Source organism: Salmo trutta, chromosome 5 (genome assembly GCF_901001165.1).
Source record: "Salmo trutta chromosome 5, fSalTru1.1, whole genome shotgun sequence".
In the NCBI taxonomy this organism is placed as follows: domain Eukaryota; kingdom Metazoa; phylum Chordata; class Actinopteri; order Salmoniformes; family Salmonidae; genus Salmo; species Salmo trutta.
The window spans coordinates 38,884,292-38,906,292 of NC_042961.1; the positions used below are offsets into that span (position 1 = coordinate 38,884,292).

A 22,001-nucleotide genomic window follows, 5' to 3' on the forward strand; every position below is an offset into this window, starting at 1 on the left:
ATAGAAGAATTATCTACAGCACATACAGTATGGGAGCAGGCTACATTAGATAGTTTACATTCCCTTCATATCGGCAGATCAGGGATATACACTGAGCGTACACAACCTTAGGAACACCTCTTTCCATGACATAGACTGACCAGGTGAATCCAGGTGAAAGCTATGATCCCTTATTGATGTCACTTGTTAAATCCACATCAATCATTGTAGATGAAGGGGAGGAGACAGGTTAAAGGAGGATATTGTAAGCATTGAGATAATTGAGATAAGGATTGTGTGTGTGTGCCATTCAGAGGGTGAATGGGCAAGACAAAATATTGAAGTGCCTTTAAATGGGATATGGTAGTAGGTGCCAGGTGCACCGGTTTGTGTCAAGAACTGCAACGCTGCTGGGTTTTTCACACTCAACAGTTTCCTGTGTGTATCAAGAATGCTCCACCACCCAAAGGACATCCAGCCAACATGGGCCAGCATCCTTGTAGAATGCTTTCGACACCTTATAGAGTCCATGCCCCGACAAATTGAGGCTGTTCTTAGGGCAAAGGGGGTGTGGGGGCAACTCAATATTAGGAAAGTGTTCCCAAAGTTTTGTACACTCAGTGTATATATATACACAGTATATATCCCCATTGGGACCCCCACTTGCCACATTGGTATTTCCCCTAACCCACTCTGACATGTCTGACACAATTACAGTACTACTGGGTGACTGCCTTAGATCATGTGGATCCCGCTCAGTCATTGGCTGGCCCATCGGTAATTTCAACGTCAACACCTTGGAGATAACATGGAGATTTGTCTCCTCTGTACTACTAACAAAAAGGGTAATTTCAGTGTCAAAACATTGAGTGTATGGAAATATTAACATACTGAACCTGTGCAATGTGCCCATAGGCGTTGCAGCCCTCTATAAGCAGGAAGTCATGTGTAAATGTCTATAATAGTGGGCACTGAGAGCTATCACAAAGTTGGCTGGTCTATTACAGAAACTTCCACAAATCAAAAAACTTTTTTCCTCTTCCCCTCCCTACGCCTTGTAAAATGAGTCACCTCAAAAATGAGGCAATTACGCAGGAAGACAGCTCAGTGGGAATGTGCTGAGAGGTTGGTTCCTGGAACAGAGACATTGGGTTGGCAGTCCCCAGCGTCTGTTAGTGTCAGTTTGGGGTGGTCTACGTGCATGGGCATTTGCACTTTAAGAGAGGATGATGTTTTCAATGATCCACTCATCCACCCACTTTGAGAGGTCAGAACTATAAAGGAGGGCCTATGACCTCATGCTGAGTCACATTACTCATCGACCAACCGGACCCACCCACGATGATGATGCAATGGCACAGGATGCAAGGAGTGTGTGTGTGTGCAGAAAAATCCCTTGGCTTTGGAAGATTGGAGAATTTTGCAAGTCCTCTTTCCAAGGAATTAGTTTCACAGCGATTTCAGACTCCAGGGGGTTAACCTTAATGACAAGGGGATTTATCCCCCTCTCATCGACATTTAGTACACATGACGGCTCTGACGACTTCATTCTTGGCCTCTGGTCAAGTTCAGTAACACGCAACATTTAGTTTTTGGAACAAAATGAAATGGACTTTTGCCTGTGTGGCTGTCCATGGTAGAGGTCTTCAATGGACCTTGGGCTTTCTCACCCAGACCCCATTTGACCTGTAGTCCATGGTGACAGAGGAAACAGTTCTGTCAGAGAGTACACGGTCTCCTGTTCAGATACAGCTGAGAGCGGGTACAGTCACCGTTTGTGCTTCATTACAGCCGAACTTGCATTGGTAGACATTCTGGAGTCATTCTCCTAGTTGGAGTCTGTCAACCTTGTTTGCAGAGCAGAAAATGAATTCACGTCGCAGACACCTTCTCACTTGGTCATTATGTGGGTCCATGAATTAATGCTCACTGGATCATAGAAAGTCCCAGTCTGTTTGAGGGACCTTTATTTAAACAAACACACGCAGGCACGCACTCTGCACAACCACACCCCTCCTCCCCAGACTCCTCTGGCCCAATTCACAAACTCGCAACTTTTTATATGCGACTCAGTGAGAATCATAATACTAAGCAGTGGTGTAAAGTACTACTTAAGTAGTTTTGTGGAGGGGGTATCTGTACTTTACTACATTCCTAAAGGAAGGCCCAAAAAAATTGCCAAATACTCCTTCCACAAGATATAGTCCCGACACAAATCTCGGGTTGCTAGAGAAGTGACCCAGTTGTTCAGTCTTTTTGTTCTGAATCTATGGACGCGACACAGTCGTTCGTTCTAAATGTTACATTGCCATACTGGCTGGCAATGTTCTTATCCCTTGTATGCTAGCTAGCCAACTATGACTAATTTACAGCCATGTCAAAAAGTGCAGCCAGAATAACAGCAAAGTATCTGCATTTGCATAAACTGTTTTCTATTTGGATACATCCATAACAATGAGCTAATGATTCAAGATTTTTTAAATGCTTTTTATAGTGGAGATCAAGTTTATAAATTGCCTGGCTGGGCTGATGAGACAGTGGATTGCGCGATCAGATGGAACAGTGTAAATAGGCATTTAAACGTCATAGATTTAGCCAGCGGTAATTTGTGGAATGCGGTTCTAAGCAATCAGCATTCAGGATTAGACCCACCCGTTGTATAATCCACACTGTCACAACCCAGTCAATAGGTTGATCCAAATGCTCTTTGTACTCCTCCATCCATTTACATGTGTGGACTTTGGAGAGGCAGACAGACAGGGATGTTGAATGATAGAACGCAGAGGCAGTGCTGTATGAATTATCTCTCAGATTTCAGTTAGGCAGTGTTGATGGTGGAGTGCGAGGAGAGCGCACACACACGGAACAGCCCCTATAGCTGGCAGCGGGTGGTTCTAAAGCAGACTCGCTGTTGCTGAGAGAGAAGGACCTGTCAAATCTCTCACGTCCCAGAAGAAACACAAGTGAGGTTCGGGATTGATGTAACACAGTTTTAACTGTTTGCACAGCAATACAGTGAAGTTAATTCAACGATTTAGGTAAGAGGAGCCACGTTTCAAACGAGGAATAGAACATTCCGACGGGAAGATGTTTTGCATTGCAGAAATTTGGATTAACGTTTTAATGGTGGTGACTTCAAACACACGTATTGTGGCATTTGAAAGGACTGGACTGCTATTATCGTCGGCTACTGAACACAAACGTTGTCATTGGGCTAGAGTATGAGAATAGGCTATTGAGGACAATGCTAACACAATTTCCAAGGGTTGCTACACCGGAACATGTGCAACGCTCCACCGCATTCGCGCGTTGTCCACTATGACAACCACTGCCAATAACTTTTGCAATGTAGCAAACAACTATCACTTAATTTTTTTTACCAGACTAATACAATGATTCGAGTGGTTTGGTTCTGATGCAGTGTAAGCGTCGGGGATGAAGATGTTTATCTTCAGTGTCCTGGCGAGTTTATTCGCGTTTACTTCACTAACATGTGGCTATCAGATGTCGTGGGAAAATTGGAATGGCAATTCGCAGAACCGAGTGAATAATCTTGACAAGACTACTCAACCTCACATCATTTTCATCCTGGTTGATGACCAAGGCTTCCGGGATGTGGGTTACCATGGGTCCGAGATCAAAACCCCAACTCTGGACAGGCTGGCAGCGCAGGGAGTGAAACTGGAGAATTACTATGTGCAGCCTCTCTGCAGCCCCTCCAGGAGTCAATTGATGACTGGCAGGTAAGTTTAACCTCCTGTCGAGTGGGTATTCAGTTGTGGTCAATCAACCTGGTCTTAGAGCATTTTGTATTCTGTACGTAAATCCGAGACACTTAATTTAGTATGATACAGTATGTTACATTTCGTATGGTATGTATTCATTTGTGGATGTCCATGACCCATTTCGTATGATATTTTCTGAATTAAAAAAAATGTCAAACGTACAATATGTTATGAATTTGCAAAACATACAATAATTTTAGCTAGCTGGCTAACGTTAGCAAGGCTAGAGGTTAGAGTTTAGGAGTTAGGTTAAAGCGTTAAGGTTAGGGGAAGGGTTAACTAACATGCAAAGTAGCTAAAAAGTAGTAAGTAGTTGCTAAAATTATAAAGTTGTCTGTGGTGAGATTCAAACTCACAACCTTTGGGTTGCTAGACGTTTGGTTAGGATTAGGGAAAGGGTTAGCTAAAAGGGTTAGGTAACATGCTAAGTAGTTTTTTTATTTGATTTATTTCACCTTTATTTAACCAGGTAGGCCAGTTGAGAACAAATTCTGATTTACAACTGCGACCTGGCCATGATAAAAGCATAGCAGTGCGACACAAACAACAGCACAGAGTTATACATGGAATAAACAAACGTACAGTCAATAACACAATAGAAAAGTCTATATACAGTGTGTACAAATGAGGTAAGATTAGGGAGGTAAGGCAATAAATAGGCCATAGTGGTGAAATAATTACAATTTAGCAATTTAACACTGGAGTGATAGATGTGCAGAAGATGAATGTGCAAGTAGAGATACTGGGGTGCAAAAACAAAATAACTTTGGGGATAAGGTAGTTGGGTGGGCTATTTACAGATGGGCTATGTACAGGTGCAATGATCTGTAAGCTGCTCTGACAGCTGATGCTTAAAGTTAGTGAGGGAGATATGTCTCCAACTTCAGTGACTTTTGCAATTAGTTCCAGTCATTGGCAGCAGAGAACTGGAAGGAAAGGCACCCAAAGGAGAAATTGGCTTTGGGGGTGACCAGTGAAATATACCTGCTGGAGCGTGAAATAGGAAGGAATATACCTGCTTTGTTGCGAAATAGGAAGCCAATTCTAGATTTCATTTAGGATTGGAGATCAAATCAAAATCAATTTTTTTTATATAGCCCTTCTTACATCAGCTGATATCACAAAGTGCTGTACAGAAACCCAGCCTAAAACCCCAAACAGCAAGCAATGCAGGTGTAGAAGCACGGTGGCTAGGAAAAACTCCCTAGAAAGGCTAAAACCTAGGAAGAAACCTAGAGAGGAACCAGGCTATGAGGGGTGGCCAGTCCTCTTCTGGCTGTGCCGGGTGGAGATTATAACAGCACATGGCCTAGATGTTCAAATGTTCATAAATGACCAGCATTGTCAAATAATAATAATCATAGTAGTTGTCGAGGGTGCAACAAGTCAGTAACACAAGAGTAAGTGTCAGTTGGCTTTTTCATAGCCGATCTTTGAGAGAATCTCTACCGCTCCTGCTGTCTCTAGAGAGTTGAAAACAGCAGGTCTGGGACAGGTAGCACGTCCGGTGAATAGTTCAGGGTTCCAGCAGGTCTGGGACAACAGGTCTGGGAAAGGTAGCACGTCCGGTGAACAGGTCAGGGTTCCATAGCTGCAGGCAGAACAGTTGGAACTGGAGCAGCAGCACAGTCAGGTGAACTGGGGACAGCAAGGAGTCATCAAGCCAGGTAGTCCTGAGGCATGGTCCTAGGGCTCAGGTCCTCCGAGAGAGAGAAAGAAAGAAGAGAAAGAGAGAATTAGAGAGAGCATATTTAAATTCACACAGGACACCGGAAAAGACAAGAGAAATACTCCAGATGTGACAGACTGACCCTATCTCCCCGACACAAACTACTGCAGCATAAATACTGGCGGCTGAGACAGGAGGGGTCAGGAGACACTGTGACCCCATCCGATGAAACCCCCGGACAGGGCCAAACAGGTAGGATATAACCCCAACCACTTTGCCAAAGCACAGCCTCCACACCACTGGAGGGATATCTCCAACCACCAACATACCATCCTGGGACAAGGCCGAGTATAGCCCACAAAGATCTCCGCCATGGCACAGCCCAAGGGGGGGCGCCAACCCAGACAGGAAGACCACGTCAGTGACTCAACCCACTCAAGTGACGCACCCCTCCCAGGGACGGCATGGAAGAAAACCAGTAAGCCAGTGACTCAGCCCCCGTAATAGTGGTAGAGGCAGAGATGCTTAATGTGAGTCTGGAAGGAGAGTTTACAGTCTAACCAGACACCTAGGTATTTGTAGTTGTCCACATATTCTAGGTCAGTGATGCTAGAGGGACGGGCAGGTGCGGGCAGAGATCGGTTGAGGAGCATGCATTTAGTTTTACTTGCATTTTAAGAGCAGTTGGAGGCCACGGAAGGGGAGTTGTATGGCATTGAAGCTCATCTGGAGGTTAGTTAACAGTGTCCAAAGAAGGGCCAGAAGTATACAGAATGGTGTCGTTTGTGTAGAGGTGGATCAGAGAATCACCAGCAGCAAGAGCGACGACATTGACGTATACAGAGAAAAGAGTCAGCCCGAGAATTGAATTCTGTGGCACCCCCATAGATACTGCCAGAGGTCCGGACAACAGCCCTCCGATTTGACACACTGAACTCTGTCTGAGAAGTAGTTGGTGAACCAGGCGAGGCAGTCATTTGAGAAACCAAGGCTGTTGAGTCTGCCGATAAGAATGCGGTGATTGACAGAGTCGAAAGCCTTGGCCAGGTCGATGAATACGGCTGCCCATATTGTCTTTTATCGATGGAGGTTATGATATTGTTTAGAACCTTGAGCGTGGCTGAGGTGCACCCATGACCAGCTCGGAAACCAGATTGCATGGCGGAGAAGGTACGGACAGATTCGAAATGGTCGGTGATCTATTTGGCTTTCGAAGACTTTAGAAAGGCAGGGTAGGATAGATGTAGGTCTGTAACAGTTTGTGTCTAGAGTGTCTCCCCCTTTTGAAGAGGGGGATGACCGCGGCAGCTTTCCAATCTTTGTGAATCTCAGACGATACGAAAGAAAGGTTGAACAGGCTAGTAATAGGGGTTGCAACAATTGCGGCAGATCATTTTAGAAAGAGAGGGTCCAGATTGTCTAGCCCAGCTGATTTGTAGGGGTCCAGATTTTGAAGCTCTTTTAGAACATCAGCTATCTGGATTTGGGTGAAGGAGAAATGGGGAAGGCTTGGGCAAGTTGCTGTGGGGGGGTACAGAGCTGTTGGTCGGGGTAGGGGTAGCCAGGTGGAAAGTTGCAAAGTATCTAACTAACTCATTTCAGTGTCCCGTATGTACGTTTACTATGTTATGTCTAATCTATGAGACCAGGCTGGGCCAATGCACTGAGTGTGTTAAAGTGTTATAAATGTGTTATAAAGTCAAGAGGTGACCATTCCACCTGCATCCCGGGGGGATGGTTATTGTCTTCTTCAGACTGATTTACTTATGTCCACTAATTAGCCTGCCCTGTACATGTGAGGTGATCAATTGTCAAAATGAATTGTGCATGGGAGACTTAATTGTTTGCTAAATTACTAGAGAGTAAGGTCCATTGGAGCGTTATGACTGTTTTTCACAGGAGCATAATAGAAGAGCCCTGTGAAGTATCCCACTTCTGCATGGAAGCGCAATGTGACTTGAAAGGCTACGCAGACCGACTTCAGTTACTGTATGTTCTCAAGACACTGAAATGCATGCAACAGCACACAATATAAAGTGCAACAATGACTGCTTTGAATCTGCTGTTTCAACTCTCTCGCTCTCTTTCTCACCTGGTTCCTCTCTAGGTTTCTTCCTAGGTCCCTGCATTTAAGGAGTTTTTCCTAGCCACTGTTCTTATAAATCTGCATCGCTTGCGCTTTTGTTGTTATAGGCCAGGTATCTTTTTAAGCACCTTGTGACAACTGCTGATGTAAGAAGGGCTTTATAAAATACATTTGATTGCTTCAAGATAAAATTTCAAAACACATAATTGAGTGCTGGAGAACAAAGATGCACATCAGCACAGTAACAACTTAACTGTTTGCAAGTGGAGACACTATAGCAACCACCTGAGTCCACAGAAGAAAACGCAACATATACAGTGCATTCGGAAAGTACTGAGACCCCTTGAATTTTTTTCACATTGTGTTACGTTACTTATTCTAAAATGTCTTTCTCATCAATCTACACACAATATCCCATAATGACAAAGCAAAAACATATTTTAGACATTTTTGCAAAGCTATTAAAAATAACAAAAATAAATACCTTATTTACATAAGTATTCAGACCTTTTGCTATGAGATTTTAAATTGAGCTCAGGTGCATCCTGTTTCCATTGATTATCCTTGAGCTGTTTCAACAACTTGGAGTCCACCTGTGGTAAATTCAATTGATTGGACATCATTTGGAAAAGCACACACCTGTCTATATAAGGTCCCACAGTTGACAGTGCATGTCAGAGTAAAAACCAGGTAATGCGGCAGGTGACCAAGAACCCGATGGTCACTCTGACAGAGTTCCTGTGTGGAGATTGGATAACCATCTCTGCAGCACTCCACCAATCAGGCCTTTATGGCACACGGCAGTCCGCTTGGAGTTTGCCAAAAGTCACCTAAAGATTAGACTCTTTGGCCTGAATGCCAAGTGTCACGTCTGGAGGAAACCTGCCAGCATCCGTACGGTGAAGCATGGTGGTGGCAGCATCATGCTGTAGGGATGTTTTTCAGTGGCAGGGACTGGGAGACTAGTCAGGATCGATTGAAAGATGAACGGCGCAAAGTACAGAGAGATCCTTGATGAAAATGTGCTCCAGAGCACTCAGGACCTCAGACTGGGGCGAAGGTTCACCTTCTAACAGGAAAACAACCCTAAGCACACAGCCAAGACAACGCAGGAGTGGCTTCGGGACAAATCTCTGAATGTCCTTGAGTGGACCAGCCAGAGCCTGGACATGAACCCAATCCAACATCTTTGGAGAGACCTGAAAATAGCTGTGCAGGTACGCTCCCCATCCAACCTGACAGCTTGAGAGGATCTGCAGAGAAGAATGGGAGAAACTCCCCAAATACAGCTGTGACAAGCTTGTAGCATCATACTCGAGTCTAATCGCTGCCAAAGGTGCTTCAACAAAGTACTGAGTAAAGGGTCTGAATACTTATGTAAATGTGATATTTCAGTTGCGCCTATAGTGTCTGCCTACTGAAACGTGAAGGTTGCTGGGCACCTCTTCTGGAAAATTCTGAAAAAAGTGTCTCCAATGTTGCCCACTCCACCCACCCCTGTTGTACATATGGAAGTGTCGGTGTATATTCAGTTATGTTACCAGGCAACTCCCGAAAGGATGATTCCAAGAGAGTGGTGGTGTTTTTTAAATCTATGTTTTGAAACAGAAGGGTGACCTCTGAAAAGGAGATTAGGGGCCCTTTGTGTGTGTTTTACTAATGGATAGAAATGTGAGGACAGCTATGGTACTGCAATGTGCTGTATATTAGAGGGGCCAGGCTGGATTTCCCTTCCATGCCTTGCGGTGGGATTTCAGCAGATGTCTGGCCCATGATCCGTTCTATAGGACCGTTAAAATGTCAAGATGTCAATGCTTTTCCCCTTTTGTGGCCTACAATATAGTAACTTGAATATCGTGCTGAAAGGGTGGTTGTTGTGATCTCTAAACTTTTGCTCGCCGCTTAGGGTCCTTTTTGGAGGTGTAATCGTTTTGGGGCTTATTAGGGGTTTTGGGCTGGTTGACATGGCAACCAACGGAATCTGACCCCTGCCACACACGCTCAATTTAAATTCCAGTTGTTATTGTTGCGCCCTAATTGTAAACCACAGCTATACACCAGAGGGCTGTAGTTTGAAATGGTTTTTTCCCCCCTCAACTGTCTCTAGATGGACAGGTTGTCTTGCCTCAAATATTAAGTTCTACCCAGGGGACTGACAGGTCAAAATATCCAGATATCCCGGGGCACGTTGACATGTATGGTAATGAAGTTCAAGTAGAGGTAATATCAGCCATTTCTGATGAAAAAAAGTCTTGCATGAAGGCTCTTTCTCCCCTTTCTCAAACCCGATGTGCCCTCTCCCCCTACTACCACGCCCACACACTATCATTCCGGTCACTGGTCCTAAAAAGAGAAGCTATCGTTGTGATGGTGACAATGGTCTTTGAGTCGCGAGTGTTTTCCAGAATCAACTCAATCGACTCAGCTTGTTGTGCAGGATTAGAGATCAAATGGCCAGGTCAAATGTTGTCCGTCCCACTCAACCTCTCTCCCTTTGCTGTAATGCAACACGTGGATACCAGAGAGCGGCACAGACTTGATCCTTCACACACAAGCGCCCACTGTCCTCTGCCCTCAGGTCCTTCATTTGCAGAGATCAGGTGGTGGCAGCATGCAAGACTGACCCAGCCACTGAAATCGCAGCTTTCTTTAAAAATGTATTTCTGTCTTCACCTCATTAAACTCCATTAAAATTGTAAAGGCCCTCCTGTTGGCCATGAGGCTGAGAGAAAAAAACAGAGAATTTCCTGCAGTTCTACACATTTTGCCATGTCTTACGCTATCTGAGTGACTCAAACATTATAATAAAATCAATGGGGACCCCATACCATGACAGATATACTCCTGAACGCATAATTTTAATTCTTGATTCTCCCTGACTGTCTAGCTTTTATTTCAACCTGGTCTCAGAGCATTTTGTATATTCTGTATGTAAATTCGAGACACTCCATTTAGAATGATATGTTACGTTTCGTATGGTATGTTACGAATTACAATTTGTTTTATATGTTACGAATTTGCTAAATGTATGATATGTTGTGAATTCTAGCTAGGTGGCAAACGTTAGCTAGCTGGCTAACATTAGCTAGGCTATGGGTTAAGGTTAGGTTTAGGAGAAGGAGAAGGGTTAGCTAACATGCTAAGTATTTGCAAAGTAACAAAAAAATGTATTAAGTAGTTAGCTAACTCAAAGTAATTAGCTAAAATGCTAAAGTTGTCCGTGTTGAGATTCAAACTCGCGACTTTTGTCCCACCTCTCCACATTTGCATTATACGCCCACCCTGATCAACCACCATACTTTTTGTTTTTGCCTTAAGTAACCATCTGTCTTATGTAACCATAGCAAGCGTAACATATCATACTAATTTGAGTGTTCCAGATATTTATGTCTAGTCTATGAGACCAGGCTGTTTATTTAGTTGATTGTTAGTTTTCAAAGATATATAGGTCCATTAGCTTTTCTACATACTTTATGTAAGTTTACACTCAGAAAATGTTCCATCCCGAAAATTATATATATAAAAATATATATATTTATTTACTGTTTGGACATAGGCGGCCTGAAAATACACTTAAGCGATCCACCCAATACTTTTGCTATGCAGAAAAAACCCCTGATGTTATCTAGACTGAGATAGGAGAAAGTTATGGGGTCAGTGATGGAGACAAGTGAAACTTATTTGTTCTGCTGCTGTTCGTACAAAGGTAAAGCCCCCCCCCCCCCCATGACGGAGCTGCATAACAAATTGCTACGGTACCTAACCTCACGGCAGCTCTGAATCGAAGCACCTCGACCTCTGGTTTTCCTCAGGGCAGCGGCAAAAACATTGAGGCTTCAGTTGAGCATTTGCCTCCCAAGTTCAACAACAGCCCTTGACTTATTAGACTCTTCAAATCCCATGAACTCTCACTGTACTACTCAGTTATTCACTCCTGGAAAAGTGAGGAGTTATACCAAGGAAAAGGCATAGGTTGCGTTGGCCTGGCACCGGCTATGGCGTTCCTTTTTTAAAGTTTAAGAATGTGGACTATGTCTGTGGAATGGGTGTGTGACATGGTGAGACAATGGCTGGTGTTCAAGACCAGGTTCTTTGAAATAACTTCTCTGCTAGACAAGGCGGTTGGGACAAAGGGATTTTTCAGAAAGTTTTGTAAACACACCTGGTAGTATCAAAGATTGCGTATTTCACAGCTTGAGAGACATGACGACAAACGTGTCCGGACAGAGCTGAAGTGTGGCCTCTGTCAAAGGGTTTTTAGTACACGGATGTGGAATTAGGCATTCATAAAAGACAGCTGATTTCTTTTTGCCAGAACTTTTGGAAACTTCACAACCTCACAGCTGTTTGTCAGGTAGTGTTAAAATGGACTTGAATTATGTCTCCTTGCTGTAGTCTAAATGCACTATTACATTCTCAGACGCACTCCTTTTTTTATAAAGATTTGTGTGACCAGTCTGAATAAAAACTATTGAGAAAAGAGCCAGAATACCTTTTTTTTCCCCCATCTCCTGAAACTTTATTTTCTCTCTCTCTCTCTCTCTCTCTCTCTCTCTCTCTCTCTCTCTCTCTCTCTCTCTCTCTCTCTCTCTCTCTCTCTCTCTCTGTCTCTTCTTCCCATCTCTCTACTTTCTCACTCCCTACTTCCCACGGGGGATGACTCCGGTGGAATCGGCGTAAAGCTAAATTCTATTTAGCTATCAAGGGCTCACATCGCTGATGAACCGCCATCCATCGACAAACAAATGATCAGGAATGTGCCCCACAGTGGCTTCTGGGTTGCGTGGTGGACATCACCAATGTGGATAAGGGCAGCTTTATAAAACCAAACACTGTGCCGTCTTGGTGTCAAGGCGCTGTAAGTTGCAACTCTATCAAACCGCGGGCAGAACCGTGGTTTATTTGCACAGGGCTACTCTTCCCTTTTGCCTCTCACACCAGTCAAGTCTCATCTTCCATTTCTCCAGACCCCATGCAGAGACTGTCCACAGTCGCCCAGCTTCTCCTCTCACTCACCCATCTCCTGTCGCTTTACTGAGCTGTCACTCTTTTTGTACATCTCTCTCTCTCTATATCCATCTATCTATCTATCTATCTCTATCTCTCTATACACTCACTCTGTTGCCCTTCTACCCTTTCCTTCACCCAAACACTCACTCCATCCCAGCACACTGGGTTGCAGAGCGAATACACACTGGGTCGGTTGATGAAGTGAACCTGTGGATATGGGAAGCAAGGCCAACGTGTGAATAAGGGAATGAAGAATGTGTAAGGGAGGGTCCGGACGAGAGCGAAGGAATCTATAGTGTTTTGAGTCCTGGAAGGGGAAAGTGTGATAAGTTAAAGAGGACGAGTGCCAAAGGAGGGAGCAGCAGAAGTGAGATTGAAGGGGCGGTCCAGTCAGATCAAGTCGAAGGGGAGGGAGGGAATAAGCGAGGGAACCACACCGCTCCAAGGCTGAATTTCATTAGCTTTAGAGAGCCGAGGAGAGGCTGCTTATTCGAACCATATGTGGGGAGGACGTGGAACAGTTCCGTGGGGTTGGCACATGGAGCCGGGCCGGGCCCAGGGATAGTGATGGTTTGAAACCTAGTATAGGCCTAGAACCCAGTGGTTGTGTAGCCCAGTAGTGGTATCCCCGTTGTGCCTTGTGGGATTATGTGATTGCAAGCTGCACTTGTTGATTTGTGTTTTAAAATGGCTTGTGATTTGTTGGCCTAGTGGTCCAGCGGTTGTGTAAAAAATAAACCGGGGCGATAGCTAGTGTGACTACAATGGGTGTTTTTGAGATTGTGGCTGTACTGTAATTTGGTTGATATGGAAGTAAAGTAGGGAAGAACCATGAGCTCATGCCGTAAGATGTTAACGAGGGTCTGTAAACGGGCTGTATGCGACCGGGTGGGAGGCACATTGAATACGCTCACTACTCCAGTCATCTTTTTTTAAGGGCCTAGAAAGCAGAAATGTCCTTCAACCACTCAAGACCCATACAAATTCAAGGCCAATGACCCATTCCCTTGAAATACTATAGATGGATATAGACCAGGATACTTTTGAATTCCGGTCCACGTCAAGAGCTTTTGTTTTAGATGACTGATCTGTTTAGGGATAAGAGACTGCGTAGCATGACATTCTCATTACACGCCTGTAACCTTTTGGTATGTGAGCACCAGCATCCCATAAGACTCTCTGGAGGGTTAGGATTATATGGTGAACTCGCACACTCTCTCTCATACGTAGATGAATTCATGCAGGCACACACACATGCACTCGCAGAAACACACATGCGCTCACATACCCACACACACACTTGCTCTCTTTCACATACGCACACTACCTTTCGGCTGAAGACAAAAGAGACTCTTATATTATACACACACACACACACACACACACAGCTCTGACGTGCATCTGTCCTTTTTTTCTAACTGTGTTGCATTGTGATTTTGTGTGGCTTTAAAATCTGAAGAAAAAGATGCCCCTCAGGGAGACATTGTCCCTTCCTCTCAATCCCAGATTTCAATCGTTGGCTTTAATACGAAGCTGGACAAATAAAAACAAATGAAGTTTCGAAGGTACGGAATGGAAAATCTAATCTTATACGCCGGTGGAATGCATACAAGCGGGTCCGCGTCTGGCTGAGAATGAAGATAATGGAGCAGAAAACCCTCCAGAAACAGCACTTTATAGACATTTATGGGCGAATTGAAGAGAGTAAACATGGACGTATAATTGCTTGTGAAAAGCGCTAAACATATAGATGGAAAGTAAAGTTTGCTCTGCACATTTTATCTGTAGTTGTGAAATCTGAGTTCACTTCAACACATGTCAATGAATATATTATGGCAATTGGGGTAACCAGGTTCAGATTCAGCTCGAGTCAAAGCCCACGTTCTCAGCGCCAAGTTCCACCATGGACCACCAAAGAGCTTGCTTGATTGTCTCTCTAGTCTCTACCCTAAGACAGATGTTGCTTTTCCCTTGACTTATTTTTTCCATCACTATATTAGTTTATTTGAGCCATATTGGATCCAGTTAATGATAGCTCAGCGCAACAATGCTTCCTCTATTCACCCAGTGTGTTTTTGTTGTGGAGTGGCGATTGAGAGGCCCCTACTCAGACCACTAACTGGTGAGAAGTGATCATCCCAGACCCACATGAAAGCAACACAATCTGGTTCTCATCCCAGATCCCGTAGTAGTGCCCCACTGAATGTTTAGTGTTCGATGATCATTTCCCATTCATTCTATCCTCAAAGATGAATTATGATTCACTAATATATTGAATCTTACATCTTAAAGTTTATATAACATTTTAAACTGCCCCACTTCACTTGTTTGCCATGTTTGCGGCAGGTAGCCTAGTGGGGCGGCAGGTAGGTAGCCTAGTGGTTAGAGCGTTGGAGTAGCAACCGAAAGGTTGCAAGATCGAATCCCCGAGCCGACAAGGTAAAGATCAGTTCTGCCCCTGAACAAGGCAGTTAACCCACTATTCCCCAGTAGGCCGTCATTGTAAATAAGAATTTGTTCTTAACTGACTTGCCTAGTAAAATAAAATATATATTTTTTGAAGAATCCTAGGAGCCACTGAGACCTACGTAGGCCTTTCTTGCAGTCAAAATGAGCTAGTGGGCTCATGGGTGGAATGTTCTATATCTGACGTGGTACAGGCGTCTTCTTTTTTTTGTAAGCCCATGACCCATGTGTATACTTTTGTTTCAAAGTAAATGTGTTTTAAGACTACCAAGAAACTGATTTGACCCTGATTTAGCCCGCTGCAGTAAAAGGTTAACCCATATGCTACAGCCATTCTCCATTTCAAAAGACACCAGAGGATCTTAGGTCTTGGATGCCAGATGTTGGGTGTGTATACTCTACTAATGACCCGATCCCTGCGTGTTGCATGTAACTACACTACAGTGTAGATGGGACCAAACAACAACACTGCCACCAGCCCGCTGGGCACAGATGTCAATTCAACGTCTGGTCCACGCAGGTTCAACGTAATTGAATTGAAATGACGTGGAAACGGCACTGACTCACCAGTGCGTGCCCAGTGGGAGGTGTGTTGTGAACGACGCTATTTTACTACCATAGCGACTGTGCGGCGTTCATTGAGACACATCGGCCACACGGTGACTTGTAGGAGGAGAAGGAGAGGAGGAGGAGGAAGAGCTTGTTCCATGTGTTCAGTAAGACGGTCCTCCCACCTGACTGACTCCTGAGGCATAGAGTACTGTACTGTCGAGCGTTATGGACTGCCAGAGAGACTACGCCATTACCCTCTCCCGAGGTCCATTAGCAAAACCATGTTCTGTCATTTTAGCATACAAACAAGCGCACACAGCCATACGCGCACACACATGCACACACGCAGACACATGCATACATACATGCCCACTCACATGCACACACGCAGACACATATACACACACACAAATAAGCTTACATACATACGCACATAGCGGCTTACACATGCAAACACAGCTTGTACACACACACACACACAACAATCATTATGCCATTTTGCAAACTCTGGTCAGCTTCTGTCTGACCGTTTTTAATATTGTGTGAAAATATGAAGTGAATTACATGTACCTCAGGGAATAACCAATTTAAGTCTAAAACCTCTTAGAACGTTCCAGTGTTTCATCAACTAAACAGCATTTCTAACTTCCAGTTTCTCAAGGGAATTATTAGCCAGTTTGCCTAAAACACTTAGGCCTGTCATGTTTTTTTACTATTGAAGTTAAGTCAATGGCAAGGTGTTTCTGTAGTGTGTACTCCACCGTATTTCCACTTCCAAGATGCAGTATGCTAAAAATGCATGCAAAGACATGCATAGGGCTGTGTCCAAGTGTGAATAAGCGAGTGTTCGGGGCCGTGGAAATGTTTTCAATCCACTCCTGCCGCTTTAACCTGCAGATCCCACACATCACTTCAATGTTGAAGTAAACCTAGCTCAAACTCAACCAGGAGCACCAATAAATGACTTCAAGCGTAGGACGATGACCAGCCAAGCTGCGCTGTGTGGAGGGGATCGGGTGCGTGTGCGTACATGTACATTCTCTGCGTGTGTGTGTGCGCGCATGGGTTGTTTTTGTGTGAGGGGAGGTATATTCCACATGAAAATCATAGATTTGGATCCCCAGGAGTGACTTTGAACAGAGAGCTGCAGTGCTTGCACTACCTCTGTGAAGAGTATAGACTCTGCTAAGAAAGCCTTAGGATCGATTGTCCACCTCCTGGCTTCCCTCCAGCTAAAGCCTCCTTTTTTCAAAGCGCACACCAACTTATTTTCTCTACCTCTCCTTAGTGAGTGGTTGCCTGTTTTGCCACTGGCAGCAGGAGAGAAAGAGGGATGAGAGAGAAGTAGAGGAGGATGAAGGGGAGGGATTGAGGTAGTCTGGCTTTCTCCGTCTAAAAGCAGCACAGGAGAGTCAGACGTAATTACTACCGAGACAGGCTCCAACGTCCCAGGTTGCTTCACTTTCTGAGCCAAGACGGGGCCGTCACCTCTAGACATTTGGAGGACCTGCTTTTTAAAAGACTTACCTTTGTTGCTCCCGGGTCTAGCATGGGTAACCTAGCCAGAAATCAGTCACTATGTCATTGTACATGAAGGTAGTACAGCTTTTTACTTCACATTACTAACAGAGTAGTGCCTTCCTTGATTACATTACCGAGACTAAGTGCTCAATTTTAAAACCAACATTTGCAGTGTTTACATGGTCTGATATAATAAACAGACCTTATTCCCACTGCCAAATACAATCACAGAATGGTTTGAGGTACTCAGTAAGCATAGCACAAAGATGTTTTCAGAGTAAGATGTGTGTACATAGGCAGTAGTTGTGCAAACAGATATACTGCACACACAGTAACTTTGGTTTGTCTGGGGTTTGATTGTTACCACTAGGAAAACAATTATCTCTGGACTTTGATTGTTGACTATTTCCTTGCTCATGACAATAGGCATGTGGTCCTTTTTCGGGAACTCGGGTCTGTTCTACACAAAGACTATATCACTCTCATAACACCAGCCTTGTGAAGACACCAAGACAAAATCCAACACAAGTCACCGCTTTCTTTTCCATCTCGGTCGTTGCCAAAATGGCCGTCACAATATAGAAAGTTAGGAACATCATTCATTTCAGGTCACAGCTCTGTTTCCTGGCTTGGCTTGACTCTTGAATGATGGGTTTTCCCGAATTGACACTCTTCGCCCCAAATACCCAGCACTATTACCACTACATCCTCTGGCATATTGCTCTTGGACATCTCCTGTCAAGCATCACTATGTTCTCTGGTTGCCAGCCCGTGTTAGCCCAAGCAGTCAACTGTCATTTTAAACGTGTTTGCTTTGGACTAAGTCCATTGTAATTACAATTAGATTGCATAATGTGTGTAATCTGTTACGCAAAGCTGTTTCTGTGCCGTCTCATTGCATTTAAATAGCCTGTGAAAGGATTCAATGTTGTTTTAGAAACTTAACTGCATGAATTTTAAATGGATTACCAGAACCTTGAGTGTTTGGTTCAGTTTATTGGAAATTTATACAGTAGCGTGTTGAAATTGTACAAATATTCTCATCCAGTATAGCCTATTTTCCCTATGCGGAGCAATTTGTGTGCACATCATATGCCATGAAACTCCTTCACAATTCAAGCATAGATTTCCAAGGAAGCATATTCAACGTTTAGAAAGTCGAGCCAACTGGTGAATGTCAAAAAGTGGAGGTAGGAAATGTCCAAACACCACAGCAGAGTCAATGCGGCGTATGTATGAACCTGTCATAACATAATACTGCAACTACATTATATTCAGCTGTAAATGTAAGCAAATGCTTTATGATGTGTGACTTGTTTTGGATACTCTGGCCAGCCAGATGAGGATGGTCTCTCCCTCTACACGCTGGTTCTTCTCAATGTTTAGATTAACATAAGTGTTTCCTAGCCACCGTCGCCTTGGCTTTCTCTTTGTGAAAAAAAAAGTCAGCTAAGATTTGATTGGTTGATTGACTAACACCATTTCTTCTGTGTCCCATGCAGGTATCAGATCCACACGGGCCTCCAGCACTCGGTCATCCGGCCCACCCAGGCCAACTGTCTGCCCCTGGAGAACGTCACACTGCCACAAAAGCTCCGGCAGGCGGGCTACTCCACCCACATGGTGGGCAAGTGGCACCTGGGCTTCTACAAACGCGGCTGCATGCCCACCCAGCGCGGCTTTGACACCTTCTTTGGGTCCCTGCTGGGTAGTGGTGATTACTATAGCCATTATAAATGTGACGGTCCTGGCATGTGTGGCTATGATCTCTATGAAGGGGAGGAGGCGGCCTGGGAACAAGATAGGGGCCAATACTCAACCCTGATGTTCACCCAAAAAGCTGTGGACATCCTGGCTCACCACAACCCTCAGAAACCCTTATTCCTCTACTTGGCCTTTCAGGCGGTCCACTCCCCGCTACAGGTGCCCGCTCTCTACCTGGAGCGCTACAAGTCCATCCCTAACTTACATCGTCGCAAGTACGCCGCCATGGTGTCCTGCCTGGACGAGGCCATCCACAACCTCACGCTGGCGCTAAAGCGCTACGGTTTCTACCACAATACAGTGATAGTGTATTCGTCAGACAACGGGGGCCAGCCCATGGCCGGGGGCAGCAACTGGCCACTGAGGGGGAGCAAGGCAACTTACTGGGAGGGGGGCATCCGGGCCGTAGGCTTTGTCCATAGTCCCCTGCTTGTGAACAAGGGAACCCAATGTCGGGCGTTGATTCACATCACGGACTGGTTCCCCACCCTGGTGTCCTTGGGGGAGGGGACTCTGGACGAAGACCTCAACCTGGACGGGTACGACGTATGGGAGGCCATCAGCGAGGGCCGTCCGTCCCCCCGTCAGGACATCCTACACAACATTGACCCTATCTACACTAAGGCCAAGAATGGATCCTGGAAGGCCGGCTACGGCCTCTGGAACACGGCCATCCGGGCCGCCCTCCGGGTCGGTCACTGGAAGCTCCTTACTGGGGTGCCGGGCTACAGCGACTGGGTCCCTCCGCAGACGTTCTCCAGTCTACTTCTGACCAACCGCTGGCATAACGAACGCATCCGCTGGGACCGGGGAAAGTCCATCTGGCTGTTCAACATCACGGCAGACCCCTATGAACGAGTGGACCTGTCGCTACACTACCCACACATAGTGAAGAAGATGCTATTGAGGCTAGCACAGTACAATAGGACGGCCATCCCGGTGCGCTACCCAGCTAAAGACTCCCGCTCCAACCCTAACTTTAACGGAGGGGTTTGGGGACCCTGGTACAAGGAGGATGAAGACGATAGGGAGACTAACCTCCTCACTAACTACCTGGCCAAGAAGAGACGGAAGAAGAAAGAGAAGAAGAAGAAAGAGAAGAAGAAGAAGAAGAGGAAGCTCTGAAAAGAAAGGCGGAGGATTAGATTTTTTTTATTGTTGTGACTTTTTGTGTGAAAAACTTTTAGATGGTCAGATCTCAGGGATTGACACACAATCTGTATTTTGAAGACTTGAATGGACTGGTACTTGGATAGTATGGGAAATCAATGGACAAATGGACCTAAATTTGCCTCAGAGTACGCTTTAAGGAAAATACCCACTTTAATCACTACTGTCAGACCTAACACCTATGACCTCATGACTATGGGTTAAGGCCTTTAAAGAATGTTTGTTTTTCTGGTTTTTATTGCATGCTTGAATTCCTGTGACCTTCAAATTGTTAATAGATTCATTACATTTCATCAGAGAAAATAAATATAGAATTAATCTTTACAGACAGCGTCATATTTTGGGGTGAAATAAAAAGAAACAAATAAACAAAACAAAAATAGTTTATTTTATTAGCTGTTGATTGCAGTGTTGCAAGAAAATGAAAACAAAATGTAGGATTTATATCTGCTAGTCAACTGAGATTTATTTTTGTTTTATTAGCACAGTCGGTCTGAACCTTTAGAATAATGTATGTTCTCCCCCTTAGTTCTGTCTGCTCTGGCTCCAGTTCAAGTTGAATGTAAAACAAACTAGCTAACAAAATTAAAGACTGATGCAAATCTCCCCTTTTTTCATTTGTCTCATTCCGCCACGGAGTCTTTTCTCATCTTTCTCTCTCTGTACTTCCACGTCTCTCCCTTGCTCTATCTTGCTCTCTTTTTGTCGCTTGATCTCTCTCTCTCTTTCTCTCGCCCTCAATGACATTTATCAGTCCCAATTTTGCAGCAGTAAGTGTTTTTTTTTTGTGACAGGAAAGTTTTCTGTTTGCTGCACGTTGTCGCTGCAGCCGCTGGCACATGGCTACTTAGTACCTTTTTTTATTTTAGTGGAAAATACTATAAAGTTTGACTTGGTCCAGCGTGCCAGATTCAACTCCTTCGAGGCAAGCAACAAAGCGCCAGATTCATCAGTCGGTGTTGAACAGTAAAACGGAAATGCCATCAATGGAAACAACTCACAAGGTTTTGGGCAAAGAAATGTAACTTGCAACCATTAAGTCAAACAGTATTTCATTTGACTTTCTGTTGCTTGGCACTTTCAATAAATATACTATATATATAAAAGTATGTGGACAGAGCTGCCCTGGTCAACTATAAGTGCTGTTATTGTGAAGTGGAAACGTCTAGGAGCATAAGTCGCCACGTGGTAGGCCACACAAGCTCACAGAACGGGGCCGCTGAAGCACATAGCGTGTAAAAAAATGGTCTGTCCTCAGTTGCGACACTCACTCCCGAGTTCCAAACTGCCTCTGGAAGCAACATCGACATAACTTCGTCGGGAGCTTCATGAAATGGGTTTCTATGGCCGAGCAGCCACACACAAGCCTAAGATCACCATGTGCAATGCCAAGTGTCGGCTGGAGTGGTGTAAAGCTCGCCGCCATTGGACTCTGGAGCAGTGGAAACGCGTTCTCTGGAGTGATGAATCATGCTTCACCATCTGGCAGTCTGACGGACAGATCTGGGTTTGGCGGATGCTATCTGCCTGAATGCATAGTGCCAACTGTGAAGTTTGGTGGAGGAGGAATAATGGACTGGTGCTTTTTTTTTTTTTTTTTCATGGTTCGGACTAGGCCCCTTAGTTCCAGTGAAGGGAAGTCTTAACACTACAGCATACCATGACATTCTTGATGATTCTGTGCTTCCAACTTTGTGGCAACAGTTTGCGGAAGGCCCTTTCCTGTTTCAGCATGACAATACCCCCGTGCACAAAGCGAGGTCCATACAGAAACGGTTTGTCGAGATTGGTGTGGAAGAACTTGACTGGCCTTCACAGAGCCCCGACCTCAACCCCATTTGAACACCTTTGGGATGAATTGGAACGCCGACTGTGAGCCAGGCTTAATCGCCCAACATCAGTGTCCGACCTCACTAATGTTGTTGTGACTGAATGGAAGCAAGTCCACGCAATGTTCCAACATCTAGAGGAAAGCCTTCCCAGAATAGTGGAGGCTGTT

The 22,001-nt window shown here is 44.8% G+C and overlaps 1 protein-coding gene across 1 annotated transcript; it reads left to right on the top strand.

Moving 5' to 3' along the window:
* The first annotated feature begins 2,666 nt into the window (after positions 1-2,666).
* Positions 2,667-20,608, top strand: LOC115194122 (arylsulfatase J). The gene is made up of 2 exons (XM_029753514.1): positions 2,667-3,722; positions 18,571-20,608. The coding sequence occupies exons 1-2, from the start codon at positions 3,415-3,417 to the stop codon at positions 19,955-19,957; spliced, it is 1,695 nt and encodes a 564-aa protein (XP_029609374.1). The 5' UTR covers positions 2,667-3,414; the 3' UTR covers positions 19,958-20,608.
* Positions 20,609-22,001: the final 1,393 nt, after the last annotated feature.

Coding starts and splice junctions, on each gene's coding strand:
- LOC115194122 (XM_029753514.1), top strand. CDS start 3,415: ATGAAGATGTTTATCTTCAGTGTCCTGGCGAGTTTATTCGCGTTTACT. Junction 3,723..18,570: donor AGTCAATTGATGACTGGCAG/GTAAGTTTAACC, acceptor TGTCCCATGCAG/GTATCAGATCCACACGGGCC.